Below are 15,974 nucleotides of genomic sequence, written 5' to 3'. Positions count from 1 at the left end.
GGCGGCCCCGCGCAGGCCCCGCCCCGGCCCCGCCCCAGCCCCGCCCCTCCCGAGTGTCCCCTTCTGGAGTCCAGCGTTGGGGTGAAGGATCCACGCAAACATGAACGCGCCGGGATTTCTCTTTGGGCTGGTGCTGCCATTAATCTTGCGGGCCGAAATCAGTGCAGGTGAGGCGGCCCGGCCAGACCCCCGCCCGCAGCCGCGCGGGCTCGGAGATCCCACTTTCTCTTCAGGACCCCCAACGCGCGCCCCCCTCTCAAGGTCGGGGTGGGCATCTCGGCCAGGAAGAGAGTTCCCCCCTCCAGACCCAGGCTGCGGGTGTCTGCTGGGCGGGAGTCGCGTCTCGCCGCCTTCTTCTTTCATTTCCTTCTTGGTTGTGCTGCAGCGCGTGGGGCGCAAGGGAGAGTTCATTTCACCCGGGTTTGGGGGTTCAGACCTGCCCAGACCCTGGCCCTTCAGTCTTTGAATAACTCACTGCTGGGACCTCGAAGGGGAGGGGGCGAAGCTAGGTAGCTATAGTTTGGAAACAGGTGACTGAGTCATCTGAAACATTGTAATGCTGCCCCCTCAGTGGTACCCCCCGGGGAGGGTTTGCTTCAGGCAGGGTTCCTTGGGGGAATTCAGTTCTTCTAGTTTAAGTGGTGATTAGGGCTAAGAAATACAGCCCCCTCACTAGCTCAGTGTATTTAAGGCTCAGCTTTGCTTTCTGGTGCAACTGCCAGATACTAGTGGTGGCAAAAGATGTATGTATAGCCTGGTGAAGCGCTGACTCACTTTATGGAGGTCGAATTCTGTCATTTCAATACCTCAGACTGGACTTTGGGTCTCAGCCACGGAGAAACCAGGACGAGGAATCTGCCTACCCAAGCAAAGTAAAGTGATAATGCTAGGCCAACTTTTTTTCCTTCAAATCACTCCATTAGTGGCGCTCAAAGACCCCTGTTGAGAAATGGAAGTTGAGGTGGGAGAATGGAGTGCAGAAAAGTGACTGCAGCTCTGGCAAAGAACCTCACATTAATGCAGATTCAGACAAACTGCAGCCCCTAAGTGGGTTTTCAGGATTTAACAAAAATGTAAACTAGCAGCACTATTATATCATGCCTCTCATCCCCAATCAATGACCTTTAAGTCCAGCCTATGAGATAGAAGTTAAGAACCATGTGGGGCATTTTTCAAATTAGTTTTTCTGTTAAAAGTTAACCTTTTTTTTTTTTTAAAGATTTATTTATTTATGCATGCAAGATCTGGGGTACAGGCCAGAGGTGTGAGGGGTGAGAGGATTCACCAGAGACAGAATGGGGAACAGAAGAGGCAGACTGACTGAAATACACTTGCTGAGGGGAGCAGTGGGTGAGTCAGGAGAGGTCTGCTGCGCCATGTGGGTGGCTCCCTGGCCAGGGATCGAACTCATGCTTCAGTGGCTGCAGATAGCTTCATAGGTTGTGTCTTAACCCCTTGTGCCACCAGGGAGGCCCTAAAAGTTAACCTTAACATTGTTATTTTATCTTTGCTTTGGGTCGTCATCTTTATTAGCTATTTTTCTTTCATTAACTTTTAAATTTTTCTCTCCATCTTATTTTATCCTATATCCTGACATCTTTCCTTCTGACTGTCCCCTTGACCCTCCAGTTTATTAGCTAATATTTGACAAAATATATGTAGCGGTAAAACAATGAAATGAACACTACAGGCTCTCCATAAAACTAGAACACTGGCCTTTTTTGTTGAGACTCCCTGATGTTCCTCCCAGTTTCTCTCCAGAGATAACTGATGGGGTTCTGATGTAGGGTTTGGTATGTGGGGTTCTTGGGTCCCTCTGAGCAAGAGTTTGACAGAGTTCTCCTTTAGTGGCACATCGTGAGTTTTTCAAGGAAACGGTGTTTTCATGGACAGAAACAGGCAAAGCTACATTTTAAAGGTTTATTAGGAAAAAGAAAAGGGAAAGAAAGAGGTACCTGCATAGACACGGGCTGGCAGGAAGCTGCATTTTGCTAGAACATGGGTGTTCTTTTGTGGTGTTCATGGTGGGGGAGTCATACCTCTGTGGATTTTTTTTTGGATTTGGGATCTGCTTGAGTTGGTTTTCTGTAAGTGATAATCCCTTCTACTCATACCTTAGATTCCTGGGACATTCCTTAACTAGTTTAACAACTGGTTCTTCTTCTCTGCCACCAATTATGGTTTTAGACCTTGCAAGACCTTCCATCTAAATTTTTTTACTCTAAGCTTCCATCAGTAACTACTGATAACCAATTTTGTTGTCTGTTTTTAACGACTACTTTTAACTTCCCAGAACACTAGTTCCCATTTTTCTACTCTAACACCCAGATGAAGGAAACATGGGGCCTGAAAAGTCCCAGCTCTTCTTGTTTTTCAATTTTGTCCATTCTCAGTTCCTTGGTAATGTTCCACTGTCTACTCTTACCAGCTTAGAATGTGAGCTTTATCATAAGGACAAGGAATATGGTTTTTCTTTGATTTACACAGTTAGCTAATTGTGGCAGAATGGAAACTGGTGCAACTTTGAAATCAGGTGTCAGATTTTACTCCTGTCATAAATGATCTATGTCATTTGAGGACAAGGAAGTTTAGTGCCTGTAAGTGTGTTTAGTACAGCGCTTGCCACTATAAGCTCCCTAATAGAATGTAAGCTCCCTCTGGCAAGGCCTTTTGTCTATTGTTGTTTTTTCTTTTTCTTTCACAGTTATATCTTCAATGCTTAAAATAGTGTCTGGCACATAGTAGGCATCAATATTTATTGAATTAATTTTTTAAAAAGATTTATTTATTTATACAAGAACCGGGGTTCAGACCAGATGCACGGGAGGGTGAGAGGGTTCACCAGAGCCAGAGCGGGGAACAGAACAGGCAGACTGATGAAATACACTGCTGAGGGGAGCAGCAGGCGAGACAGGAGAGGTCTGCTTCGCCATGTGGGATTCTCACCGGCCGTCCGGGATCGAACCTGTGCTGCAGAGGCTGTGGACAGCTTCATAGTGTGGCGCTCTACTGCCTGCGCCACCAGGGAGGCCCTATTTGTTGAATTAATTAAAACATGCACGCTATTTTTAAAAGTTACTTAATTTACTTGGTCTCAGCCTGTCAATCAGTAAACAACATGATTATTATACCCCAGGATGTGAGCAATCCTCCATTGCACCTGTAATGTTCTTTAATTCAGAATGAAAATGTGTACAAAGAGCATCAGTGAAGGTAAAACAGACTGTCTTAGAAAGGTATTTCTCCCCAAGCTGTGAGGTAGTTCCTTTTGTTTACAGGGGTCCTTATGCAAGTGGCAGCCAACTCTTCACTCCAAGCACCCCAGGCCTTCCTTCTCTCTACTTCACTCTGAGGCCTTTGGTTTCAATTTTTGTACCATTTGAAGCACCTATATCCAAGACAAGGCCCTCCCACACATATGCCTCTTCCCTTCCCTCCAGCAGGCTGCCAGTATACTTATGCAATTCTGGGGGTTAGAGTCTTTTAGAGCATTTTGCCTGTGGTAGCTGTGTAAATCTCCAGCATGGGAGGCCTGGTTCATGTAGGTTTTCATGATCCCAGTAACCAGTAACTCATGTAAGAGCTGAGGATGTTCAGGGACTGGGCTGTTATTCAAAGTGCAGGACAAATAGGCCACTGAGTCTGTGGGAGACTCATTAGCTGTGCTGCCTGGTTAAGTATAGCCTCAGGTGCTATCATCATTTGTAGCTTCCAGGGAGGAATATGTCACCCTTGTTACTTTTGATTCACTTTCCTGCCTATCATTTTTGTTACAAACCCTTTAAAAAAATGTTAATTTTGGTAATTATTTTCTCCTAGGATTTTTTGGGACACATCTTAAGAAGTTGTTTGTTTCTCCTTGTTAAGTTTTGATGAGATACTCACAGATAATTTGGATAGAAGCTTGTTATTAATAAAATACTTCCACATCAGCTGGATGTTAAAAATAGGAATCATCTTGTTAAAGTGAGTTCTTATTCAGACTTATTAGTGACTTTGCAACAGAATCCAGTTTTAAGGGCTCTTCTCTTGTTCTTTTTCTGTACTTTAGTTTGTGAAATGGGTGAAAGGGCTTGGAAAGACCTTTGTTCAAACATTTTGGCCTTCTTTTTTGCATCTTAATTTATCTGAATTTACTTTAGTGGATTTGTTGCAGATATTTATAAGTGCTTGTTTAGAATTTTCATTGAATTGTCAAAAAGCCACAATAAGGGGCATTATTTGAGGGAAATTGACACTGATTGGATGAGACAGGGGAGCCACAGAGTGGAGGAGAAAGACTGGAGAAGGCTATGTGGGAGAGGGGCAGGCTTCTTTATTTCTATGAGGAGTGGGTGTGGTATACTGAAAAATAGAGGAAGGAAGTGGTTAATTTTTCTCATAAATGTCATTTGTGGGGTGCCTAAAAGGAGAATTTCATTGAGCTGAGGGAGGATAGAGTGCAGATTGAGGGCCAGGTTTGAGAGCATAGGAAGATCAAGGGTACTGAAGGGGTAGCTTGTGGCACTTGGTTACCCTGGAATCTTTGTGTTTTCCTTGTTGGTCATCTTGGTGCATTTTTTGGAAATCATTCTTTTTACTTCGCTTAGCTCGTTCAGAGGAATAGATCTCGTATTAGAAGAGTTAAAGATCTGGGTCTGTGCAGATTCTCCTGTTTAAAGACTGTATGTTCTTTGCTGTTTAACGAGTTATAAACCCATGAATCCCCTCAGTGATGCTCTTCTAAGTGTTTGCTAAATTTTGTAGGTGCTGGTTTTCGCTTTGCATCATACATCAGTAACTACATGGTGCTGCAGAAGGAGCCTGCAGGGGCAGTGATTTGGGGTTATGGCATGCCTGGAGCCATGGTGAAAGTGACCCTGGGCCAGGATCAAGAAGCCATCATGAGCAAAGTGACCAGAGTAAATGGTAAGGCAGCCCATCCTCTCTTCAGCTTTTGTCGTCTTCTGCCATCTGCTGGATTATCTGAAAATGAATGCTTGTGCTGTAACTTAGGTCATCCATCCTTCCATCCATCCATCCATCCATCCATAGCAGTGATTTGCATATATACCTGTGCTATGCACTGTGGCTGTATAAAGGAAAATAAGACCAAGTCAAAGTCCCTGTGCTCAAGAGCTCAGAAATAATGGGAATAGACACCAAATCTATTATATTGTGACTGTTAAGTTACATATGTTGCAGTGTGATAAATGCTACAAGGAAGGTATATGTGGTGTGTGAAGTACAGAAGACAAACATTTAACTCAGATTGGCTGGCGTGGGAAAAGTTTCCACAGAAGGCAACATTTGAGCTGCATCATATATAAAGCCGAGGCGGTGTGGAGGAGTGGTTAAGAGCCTACCTGTGCAATTTATTGTCCGGTTCAGGTTCTGACTCCCAACGCTCAACGTTAAATCACCTTGTACATGTTAGTTAACATCTCCGTGTTGTAGATGATAAAAGTTTTGGGGATTCTTGTGAAGACTAAATGAATTAGCACATGTAAAGAACTTAGAGCAGGGCCTGGCACACACTAAGTACTGAGTGTTAGCTGTTGTTATGGTTACCATTGTTATGATCTACTTCATCAGTCTCTCCAATATTTATTGAATGCCTACTATGTTCCAGATGTTGTGATAGGTACCAGTGATACAATGATGAGCAAAATAGATGTGGTCTCTCCCCTAATGAAGCTTATAGCTGGTGGAGACAGAAAGATAACAAGCTTTAAGAATTAAGTGTGATTAGTGCCACAATCCAATTAGCTACACAGGGGAAGTATGGGGAGTGGTGGGAGTGCTTAGGAGGGATCTTAGTCTAAGGCTCCTCTTTAAGGATGACCAGGACAAACCAGACAGAGGGAATAGCCTGGGCAAAGGCCTGGAGGCACGAATGGGCATGGGTCAGTGGAGAAGTGGCAGCAGGTTGGCTTGTCTGGAACAATGAGATTCGTGACTAGTGGTGGAGGACAGGAAATGTAGGGAGGATTGTTTGTCATTGCTAGGGAGTGTATTCTCTTTTGGATAGATGGATTTCCAGGAGCAAAATAACACAATCAGATTTGCATTTTAAAAAGATGGCTCTGGCAGCACTGTGAAAGAGGGACCAGGATTGGAGGGACTGGAGGTTAGAGGTGGTGGGATCTGTTAGTGGGCTATTTGATGTTCATGCAGTAGACACAGAAGATTAGACTCAAGGTAGTGGCTGTGAGGCTGCTCAAAAAGATGAAAATTAGCAGCCTTTATGAACAGAGAGATCCTTTTTTATCCAGCAGAGGTAAAGATGTATAAGATAGTGTGTGAATAGCAAAATTGGAAGTTACTGGATACAGGAGGGTGGACTGAAGGCTGGGTCAAGTGCAGATCTGATAGTTAGAGGTAGATGGATGGCCCCAGAATGTAGAGGTGAGAGTTAGACAGGTAAGGAGCCTGCACTGGGGGCAGCTGAGCTAATGTGGAAGTTGTTGGTTTGTGCAGTGACTGACGTGAATGTTCCTATGTGGCAGGGAAGTTCACAGACATTTTATTGGGCACTGATACTACTAAAGATTGCCAAATTAATTTTGTGAATATGTAGCACTGATGTCCAAAACAGAGGGTTGCAGACCCTGGTGTGGCCTTTTTAGAATTCATTTCTATTCAATAAACATTTTTAAAAACTATGTACCAGGCATAGAGGCAAGGTTCTAGTTCTTGGATACAAGAACTGGGGTGTAAGGCAGAGGTGGGGGGAGGTAGGGAATGAGAGGATTTGCAGGAGAGAGAGTAGGTTGCAGAACAGGCAGATGTACTGAAATGCACTGCTGAGGGGAGCAGTGGGTGAAACAGGAGAGGTCTGCTGTGCCATGTGGCTTAGCTCCCTGGCCGGGTATCAAACTCGTGCTGTTGTGGCTGGCAGTAGCTTGATAGCACTGTCTGTAGCCCCTGTGCCACCAGGAAGTCCTCCCTTTAAGGCTTTTTAAGGTAAGACTTTTTTTGGGTGAAACCAAGAGCCTTGAAAGGGAAGTTTAAGTCAATGAGAGATTGTTCTGTTTGATTTGAATACTGTCAGTGACTTACAGGATATACTGAAGATGAAGAATTCAAGAGATTAACAGTGCTTTCTTTCTGTGTCCATCTTAGAAATGAATAGCACAGAGTAGAAATAGTGGTACTATCAGTAAATGATGTCAATTAAAAAACCCAAAGAATTGCTGATATTTAAAAATAAGAAATAGGATTCCCTAGATGCTAATAAATGACATTACCAAAAAGTGGAAGATAGTGCCTACTCAGTACTGGAGAGATAGGTACAGAAAGCATGTAATACTACGGAGCACTTCAGTTACAAAAAATGTTGTTATGCATTATTTTTAGTTATCCTCCCTCTGCCCCGCCCACCATGCCTGTTTCAGGACTAACATTTGGAGTGGCCAGAGGTGAGACAGGGTAGGTGGAGATGATGAGAAGGAAAAAAAGATAATAATTAGGGAATGAGCATCTTTTCCTTTACAATGATAGTGAACCTGTTTACTTGCCTTAAGTTCAATTTTATGAATAGGGGGGTGGTTGTCACCGGTGGTGGTGGGGGGAGGTCTATTACTAGATTTTCCACCTCTGCTTGGTAGAGATGAAAGGTATATCAGTTTATATAGATCTACACCTGCACTGCAATGGGCATCTTGCTTGGTCCTGCCCATGAAACAAAATGAATGAAGTGCTTTTTGGAATAGAGGCAGCGCACATGTAAGAAATTCACAGGGAAGAATAAAAAACTATTTCTCAAAGGAGATACTGCAGGAACTATTGAAGGGTTGACTTCTATTTTAAGTGTTGATGAGGCCTCTGGGATTTTTCAGCCAAATTATCTCATTTTTCAACTCTGTCTACCTCTGTAAACATTTAACTTATCACCTATAATCACTTAGATGCCCATAACATAGTAGAATTTAACAACTTAGAGGTTTTTGTCCAGCATACCTACACACATTGGGAAAATTAAAACCTGAGGATGATTGGGAATATTTGTTGTCAGGATTGAAGTAAATTTATTTACTCTAACCTAGAAAAATATGAAAATATGAAACCACTTAGAAAAATAAAACTCCTGATTGCAGTGTTAGCATGCACACTGATTTTTAGTTATAAAAAAATGTTGTTATGCGTTATTTTTAGTTATCCTCCCTCTGCCCTGCCCACCATGCCTGATTTGCAATGCTAGATAAGTCTCCACAAACTCAGGTGTTTAAAACAATAAGCTTTTACTGTCTCACAATTCCTGTAGGTCTGAAGCCTGGCTATCACTAAGCTGGTTTCTCACTTGGATCTCACAAGGCCAAAATCAAGGCTGAGTTGATTTCTCATCTTGCGGCTTGACTAGGGAATGATCCTTTTTCAGGCTCCCTTGGGTTCCTGCCAGATCCTTCCTTGTGCCTCTAGAGCTCATGGTACCATCTCTGCCGCTTCAAATCTCTGACCTTCTTTAATCAAATCTTTGCACTCTCCTAAAAGGTTTCCCTTACTAGGTCAGGCCCTCCAAGGATCATCTCCCTTTATTATGGCTAATTAGTTAGAGCCTTTAATTACACCTGCAGAATTCCTTAGTCTTTTTCATATAACGTAACTAATAAGGATGACTTTGCATCCCCTTTGCCATTTTCTGTTGGCTGGAAGCAAATCACAGATTGTGCCTGCACTTGAAAGGAGGGGATTATACACTTGATTTAATGGGGGTTACCTTAGGGTGTTTCTACCCTAGCATGCAACTGATTAAGTAATTTGCATCAACAATTTTATTGATAGAAAAATATTTAAGGTTTTTTTCATAGATGTTGGCAGTGCAGATGGATTTTATATAAAATAGAGGTAGATTAGGAAGGGGCACATCGGACAGTTCTTTATCTCCAAGTTACTTTCACAAATCCCTGAACTAATTTGAGCTCATATCTGTGAGGCAGAAGTGAACAGAGTTGCTTCTCCCAGTTTTAGGTTTTTCCTTTTGGGAAGGGAAAGGTTGTGGATGAATTTTTCCTTTTTTCTCTTCTTGGTATCTGAAATTTGGCACAATAACCTGAAAAATAATTAACATCTGATGTGAATAGCAGAAAGAAAAAAAAGGCAAGAAAGCACACTATGACTAATCATGTCTCTAGACAAATTGTTTTGATTTTTTCCTTTTATTTGTTCTTCCCATTTTGAGGTGGGGGTTAGTCAGGAAGATGGGGAGGAAATGGAGAAAGAGAAGAAAAACAGTAAGAAATAGACCACCAGATATGCTCGCCCTTAGACATGAAATCACAAAGCTGGTCAGTTTCCATGGGTTTCTTGTCAGTAGAAGCCAGGACTGGGGGTTATTTCCTGCCATTTACTTGATGTAGTGCCTGGCACATGCTAAGCACACAGATAACTGTATCATGAAGGAAGGAAATGAGTCTTCCTAGGTGGGAGAAGAATGAATGTGAGGAAACTGAGATTTTGTTTTTTAAGAAAAAAAACAAAAATACAAAAAAAAGCTTACTAATATCATATATATCCCCTGTGTACATGTACATGGGAGAGACCCAGCATGACTGAGTAACTGGGGAAGCAGAGATTTGAATGCGACCAAATAAGAATTTAAGGAAATCCAGGCCTGAAGTGGTCAAGGAGGTCACAAGTTAGTAAGTGGTTATAGAGAAGTGGAACCAGAGCAGTTTTTGCTGAGAAAGCCTAGTAGGCTCAGCAGCTCAACTCTTTGTGGTCAGTGACTCAATTTTATTTTGACTCAATGTCATGGACTTGGTGGGTCAACACAGTGTCTAAAAATTATAGCTGGTTTTATCAGTTGTTGTGAGCCCCACAGTAGGCAACCGACCCTAACCCGACAGCCCAAGCAAGGCCTGATCAATTCTCCTTGTGAAATGTGGTGGCTTTTGCCTGTACAATCTCACTTTTGCCTTCAGTCTGAGAAACAGTCTTCACAGGGGCTGTTCTTCTTTGCATAGCCTCATATAGGTGTGCGTATGCATTGCTTTAAATGAGTCGCTTCTGAGGTAGACTCTTAGTAACCTCTTTGTAGGGGATTTGATTTACCTTGCCTTGCCTGGCAGTTAATTTCACTTAACACTCATTATTGTGTCAGAGTTAATTTTTCTTTTATCAAGTGGGAGATAAAGAGAGTTAGAAACTAAAAGAACTTGAGGACTAGCACAGAAAGAAGGTCTTTGAGGAAGTTGAACAGTTTCCTTGGGAGAGTAAGTTCTTGGAAATAAGGCCATGTCTTGATGTCTGCTTTCCTTAGACTCTCTAGGCCCTGGTGGGACCTCAGTCTCTGGCTGTAGAAGGATGGCATTGCCGTGTTTTGTCCAAATGTCTCCCCTTCCCCTGATAGGCATTAGGGCAGCAAAACTTCAGAAACAGTGATAGTGAAGGTAGTTTTCTTCACCAGCCATTTTGTCAGGATTGAGGCTGAGTGTGACTACTTGATTAATAACAGTGAGTAGGAATAGTTTAGTAGTAGAAGGCTTAAAATATAGTGATTTCCTAGGTCTTCTGGGGGGTTATTCTGCTCATCAGAAATGAGTAATGTTGATGGCAGAAGGACAGAGCTCCAGTAAGAGATGTCAGTACAAGAAGCCTGGAAAGACCTTGGCAAGACTGTCATTGGGACAGATTGCAGTGTCTGCCTGCTCAGAAGTGTGAGCCATACGGAGCACATCACACCTGTGCGACTCCATCTGTACTGAGCTGCCCACTGTTTCCAAAACAGTGATTTTTCTGCTTTAGGTGAATTACACATTTAATATGTTGATGTCTGACTATTGATGTTATAAAAACAATAGTGAACATTTGATCCTGGGCTTCATTGACCTCTTAGGGATGGGAGGAGCAAGCTCAGTTGTGCTTTTGAGAGGAAAAAACACCTACCCTTTCCCTGATCCCTTGGGGCCTTTGGACATAACCCTGAGGCTCTGATTGTTCATTTCTGGGCTGAGCTGCTATAGTGCATGTAAACTTGTCAGGTTTGTTTCACTTTTGCTGATTAGAAAGAGCTTATCACAGTATCTAGCACGTAGTAGGCACTTGGACAGCATCTTTATAATTATTACTTTTTATAGGTTGGTCTAATAACTTCAGGATGATCCACTTCTCGTTTTTACCATTTTTTCCCTTTGAATTTACATTGATCTGATGAACATACATTATAAGTCATTTTGTATCTTTGGCATTATGCCAAGAATGTTTATTTTAAAATGATTGTTTCTTTATTTATTTAATCTATTTTCTCACTCTCATTTTTTTTGTCAACTCTGTTCATGTTGTTTGGTTCTTCTAGGGATAATTTTACCATTTTCAAGATATTTTCTTTAAGTTTCCGAGTATGATGTTGGCAGTGGTGGTGGGATGAGTGGGTGAGAGGTAGGAAGGTGGTAGGGGGGTGGTTCCTAAGGAATATGCTTTGAATTTCTGAAATAGGGTCTTGGATAGCTTTTCATCTCCCTAATTGAGTCCGAGAAGCGTTAAGTTTATGAAATAACTGTGAAAATAATTAATTGGGCAGGCCTAAATATCTTCACAGAGAGATTAATTTATATCCTCCGGCTACTTCTTTACCTGTCAGTTTCTCCTCTCACCAACTATTGACAGACAAACCCAGAGCCAGGTGGTATCAATCCTTGGTAGTATCATGGAGAGGGGCTGGGGCATCCATGACAAGGATGATACCATTAGTAAAGGAGGTTTCCGATTATTAATTATTTTCTCTAACTAACCTGTGCTCACGTTTGGTTGGATAAGTATAAGCTAGTTTGGAGCACTGTATAAATCTGTTTTATTCCATTAACATTGACATTTGGATAGCATAATAGGAATGACTATTTAATGTTTTGGATTAAACACTCTTAAATTTTAATCTCTGTATATTTTGGTCTATTATCATTTAGGATTATAACTGGGTAATTTGTTTTTCTTTAGTTAAAAGTAAGGAGGGATTGGTGCAGATTAAGGAGAGAAATGCTTCTGCTTTCATTGTTTCTATTTACTTGTCTGAAGTCTTCCAATCTTTGTAGCTTGAATTTATTCTATCACAGAGGATGGGGATAACCACAAAGGAGTATGATGCATGACTGGATTGGGCTATACTTTAATTTATTAACTGATTGATTAATACCTCTGAATCTTGTTATGATTTCAGCATACTCAAGTGCCTGGATGGTGGTATTAGATCCTATGAAGCCTGGTGGACCTTTTGAATTGATAGCACAACAGAGTTTTGGCTGGAAAAACTCCACCCTGAAAGTTCATGATGTCTTATTTGGAGATGTCTGGCTTTGCAGTGGGCAAAGTAACATGGAGATGACAGTTTCACAGGTAATTTACAGGATCTTGGGAATAATAAATAATGTTGATGATAAAGAAGAAAAAGAAGAGGAGGAAGGGGTCAAGGCAAGGATGGGAAAGCAGAAACCTACTGTTTTTTTGTTTTTAACCAGGGGCCAAGTTCTATTCTAAGTACTTTCATGTATTAATTAATTTGATTAAGCACCTTTAGGACAAGCGCTGTTATTCCCATCTCACAGATGAGGAAACTGGCCCACGGTAGTTAAATTACCTGCTTAAGGTCACACAGTTAATAATGGAGCCAGGAAATGGTCTGGTTTTGTGCCCCAGAGCCTGCTTGCTTAATTACAACCAGTGTACTCTTGAGTGCCCAGCATTGTTTTCTGACATTTCTGGATTAAAGGAAGAAGCTGAGTGGAGATCGTATGGTAGTGGAGATTTCATGTCAAAAGTAGATTATCCTTCCTTTTGATTATCTTAGAAGATGGATTTCTGTAGAGGGTCAAGGCAATTAGATTTTGTTTTACTGCTGAGCAGCTAATATGCGATATGTTTTCTGTTGTCATGGAGATTTAAAAAAAATTAAGACTAAGTGTGGGCTTTTCTTTTACTACTTGTATGACTTGGAGTATATCACCTGGTATTTCAGAAACTTTGTTTTTAAAAAAAATTGTGGTAAAAATGATTGTGAAATAATATTTATCATTTTCATCATGGGTATGTACACAATTCAGTGGCATTAAATACAGTGTCCAGCACCATTATTTATACTCAGAACTTTTTCATCATCCCCACATAAACTCTGTACCCATCGAACAGTTCCTCCTTTACCCTTCCCTCCACCCCTGGTAATATGTGTTCCCTCAATGAGTTTACCTACCTATTTTAGATACCTAATGTAGGTGCCATTACAGATATCTGTTCTAGTCCCTGCTTTCAATTCTTTGAGTATATATCCAAGTGAGTGAAATTGTGGGTCATCTGTCAGTTCTGTAGTTAACTTTTGAGGAACCATCAAACCATTTTCCATTGGGTTCTATCACTTTATGCTGACACCAGCAACATGCAAAGATGCTCGTTTCTCTACATCCTTATTAATGTGTGTGTGCTTTTTAGTATAGCCATCTTAATACATGTGAAATGGCATCTTTTTTTGATCCCATTTTGGGATTATAGCCATCTGAGTAGGTGTGACGTGGCATTTATTGTGGTTTTGATTTGCATTTCTCTAATGACTAATGATGGTCAGTATTGTTTCATGTACTTATTAGCCATTTGCACATCCTCTTTGGAGAAATATCTATTGAAGACCTTTGCCCAATTTTGAATTTAATTTTTTGTTATTGAATTGTAGGAATTTTTAAAATATAATCTAGATATTAGTTACTGGTCAGATACATGATTTACAAATATTTTCTCCATTCTGTAGGTTGTCTTATTTCTTTCTTGAGAAGTGTCCTTTGATAACACAAAAGTCTTATTTTGTGTTGGATAAAGTCTTTGATAAAGTCTTATTTTTATTATTTTATTATTTTTATTTTGTTGTTTATACTTTCCGTGTCATAGTCATGAAATTTGTGTCAAATCCAATGTCATGAAGATTTTCCCCAATGTTGTCTTAAAGTTTAGCTTAAGTTTAGATCTCTGATTTTTTTTTTTTTGAGATAATTTTTATATATTGTACAAAGGTTAGGGTCTAACTTCATTCATTAGCAAGTGGAAATGTGATTTTCCCAGCACCGTTTGCTGAAAAATCCTGTCTTTTCCCCCATTGAATGGTCTTGGCACTCTTATCAAAAATCAGTTGGCCATATAGGGGCCTCTCAAGCTATGGCAGCATGAGTTTGTTCGATCCCTGGCCAGGGAGCTAACCCACAGGGTGCAGCAGGCCTCTCCTCTCTCACCCACTGCTCCCCTCAGCAGTGTATTTCAGAAGATTCTCTTCTTCTTGCTCCCCACTGTCTCTGATAAATCCTCTTACCCCCATGCCTCTAGCCTACATCCCAATTCTTGTATGCATAAATAAATAAATCTTTTTAAAAAATCATTTGGCCACATATATGAGGGTTTACTTCTGGGATCTCTGTTATGTTGCAATGACTTATAGGTCTTTTATGGCAGTAACATACTGTTTTAATGTCCACAGCTTTAAGCCAAGTTGCAAAGTATGAGTCTTCCAACTTCATCTTTTTCCAGATTGTTTTGGCTATCAGGGTCTTCTGCATGGCCTAAATTTGAGGTATTTCTCTTCCATTTCTGCGGAAATGGCTTTTTGAATTTTGATAGGTTTTGTATTGGTATCAACTCTAACACAATAACAGTCTAGACCAGAAAGTGAATTTCTGTATAGGGTATGAGAGGGATTAGTTTAATTCTTGGAACCTCAGAATCAGCATCATTTCATTTGTTTAGTGAAAGCAATCTGATTTAAAAATAAAAGTAAGGGAGAACATTCATAGAGGTATTTAAATTCTGGGCGCAGACATGTATCTCCCATCTTGCCCCTTGCTCCCTTGCAGGGTATTTCAATAAACCTACCTTTTCTATTAAAAATAAATAAATTCTGTAAGCTTAAAATTTTATTGGAAGATTAATATGTATTAAGTTCTTTGGCATATTTGAAATTAGGATGTATATTCTTCGCTTATTTATATGTTCTGATTTTTCTATAATTAGTGTGGAATATCTGTAATTTTTAAAAGAAAGTTATAAAGACAGGAAATTGATATTGACTTAATCTCTTCAATATCATAGCCCCAGTTTACAGGTAAAGAAGCACATTATATCAATAAGAAGCTTAGGAATCTACTCTTTGAGTTGGTGATTGAAATTAATATGTTCTGTAGACTTTGTTTCCTTTAATAGAGTAAGAACTTGAAAAGATGATTGTCTTTAGTTCCTTTCCTTAAGACTCAATTTCCTCTTGAGTTGATTTTTATTTTTCTGCCTTTCTTTCATTATCTACATTTTCCTCTTTGAGAAATATTTTAATTTGAAATTTAAGAATCTCAACCACTAGACCATGCTCTTCACAAACTTCTTTCCCTGAAACATTTGTACATTGAGTCATTTCACATACTTTATGATTTCTTGTTTTGCTTCTATAGCTTCTACCCCTTATAGCTTTTCTTTATTTTTTTCTTTTTTTTAACTGGTCATAAAGTAATGCTACTAAAAGGATCCTCCTCTGAACATATCCACTTCATCATTTGTTTTCTAATTAAAAAATCTAAGTTCTTAAAAAAAAAAAACTAAGTTCTTGTAATGTCTTCTTTAATATTTTATTTACTCTTGCTTCCTGCCTTATTTAACTATGTGGAAGCCTTTTGAATATAAATGTTTATTAGACTTAATTTTAACTGGTTTCTCTATTAGAATAAGTGAATGAAGGAAAATTGAAGTTTTATCTCTGACAAGAAGAATGGTTTTGTTTAGAAGTGAGATTACTGTTAACTCATCAAGGAAAACAGTACTTTGTATTGGTTTTTTTTTTAATGAATTATTTTATTTTATATAATTCTTAAATCATTTTTCGTTTTTGCATAATGTATGCATTTTCATTTTGGTTATATTCCCCACACAATTCCCACCCCCTTTTTCTGACCCTAATCCCTCTTCTCCCCCTGCCTCCCACTGTAGTGTATCTCTGGTCTATAGTTGCTTGTTGATTTTGATTTTTACTTTCTTGCAATTAA

At 40.1% G+C, this 15,974-nt stretch overlaps 1 protein-coding gene across 1 annotated transcript in view; it reads left to right on the top strand.

Annotated features, from left to right (window-relative positions):
- The first annotated feature begins 39 nt into the window (after positions 1-39).
- Positions 40-15,974, top strand: part of SIAE (sialic acid acetylesterase) — a 36,305-nt gene continuing 20,370 nt past the window's right edge. The window contains exons 1-3 of the mRNA XM_037505523.2: positions 40-167; positions 4,747-4,908; positions 12,134-12,309. Coding sequence (XP_037361420.1) covers positions 101-167; positions 4,747-4,908; positions 12,134-12,309 — 405 coding nt within the window. The 5' untranslated portion in view covers positions 40-100. The remainder of the gene's footprint in view (positions 168-4,746; positions 4,909-12,133; positions 12,310-15,974) is intronic.

Source organism: Talpa occidentalis, unplaced genomic scaffold, assembly GCF_014898055.3.
Source record: "Talpa occidentalis isolate TD23 unplaced genomic scaffold, MPIMG_talOcc4v2.1 talOcc4.12, whole genome shotgun sequence".
Taxonomy (NCBI): Eukaryota; Metazoa; Chordata; class Mammalia; order Eulipotyphla; family Talpidae; genus Talpa; species Talpa occidentalis.
Note: the sequence above shows the minus strand (reverse complement) of the source record. Positions and strands in the feature narration are given on the sequence as shown.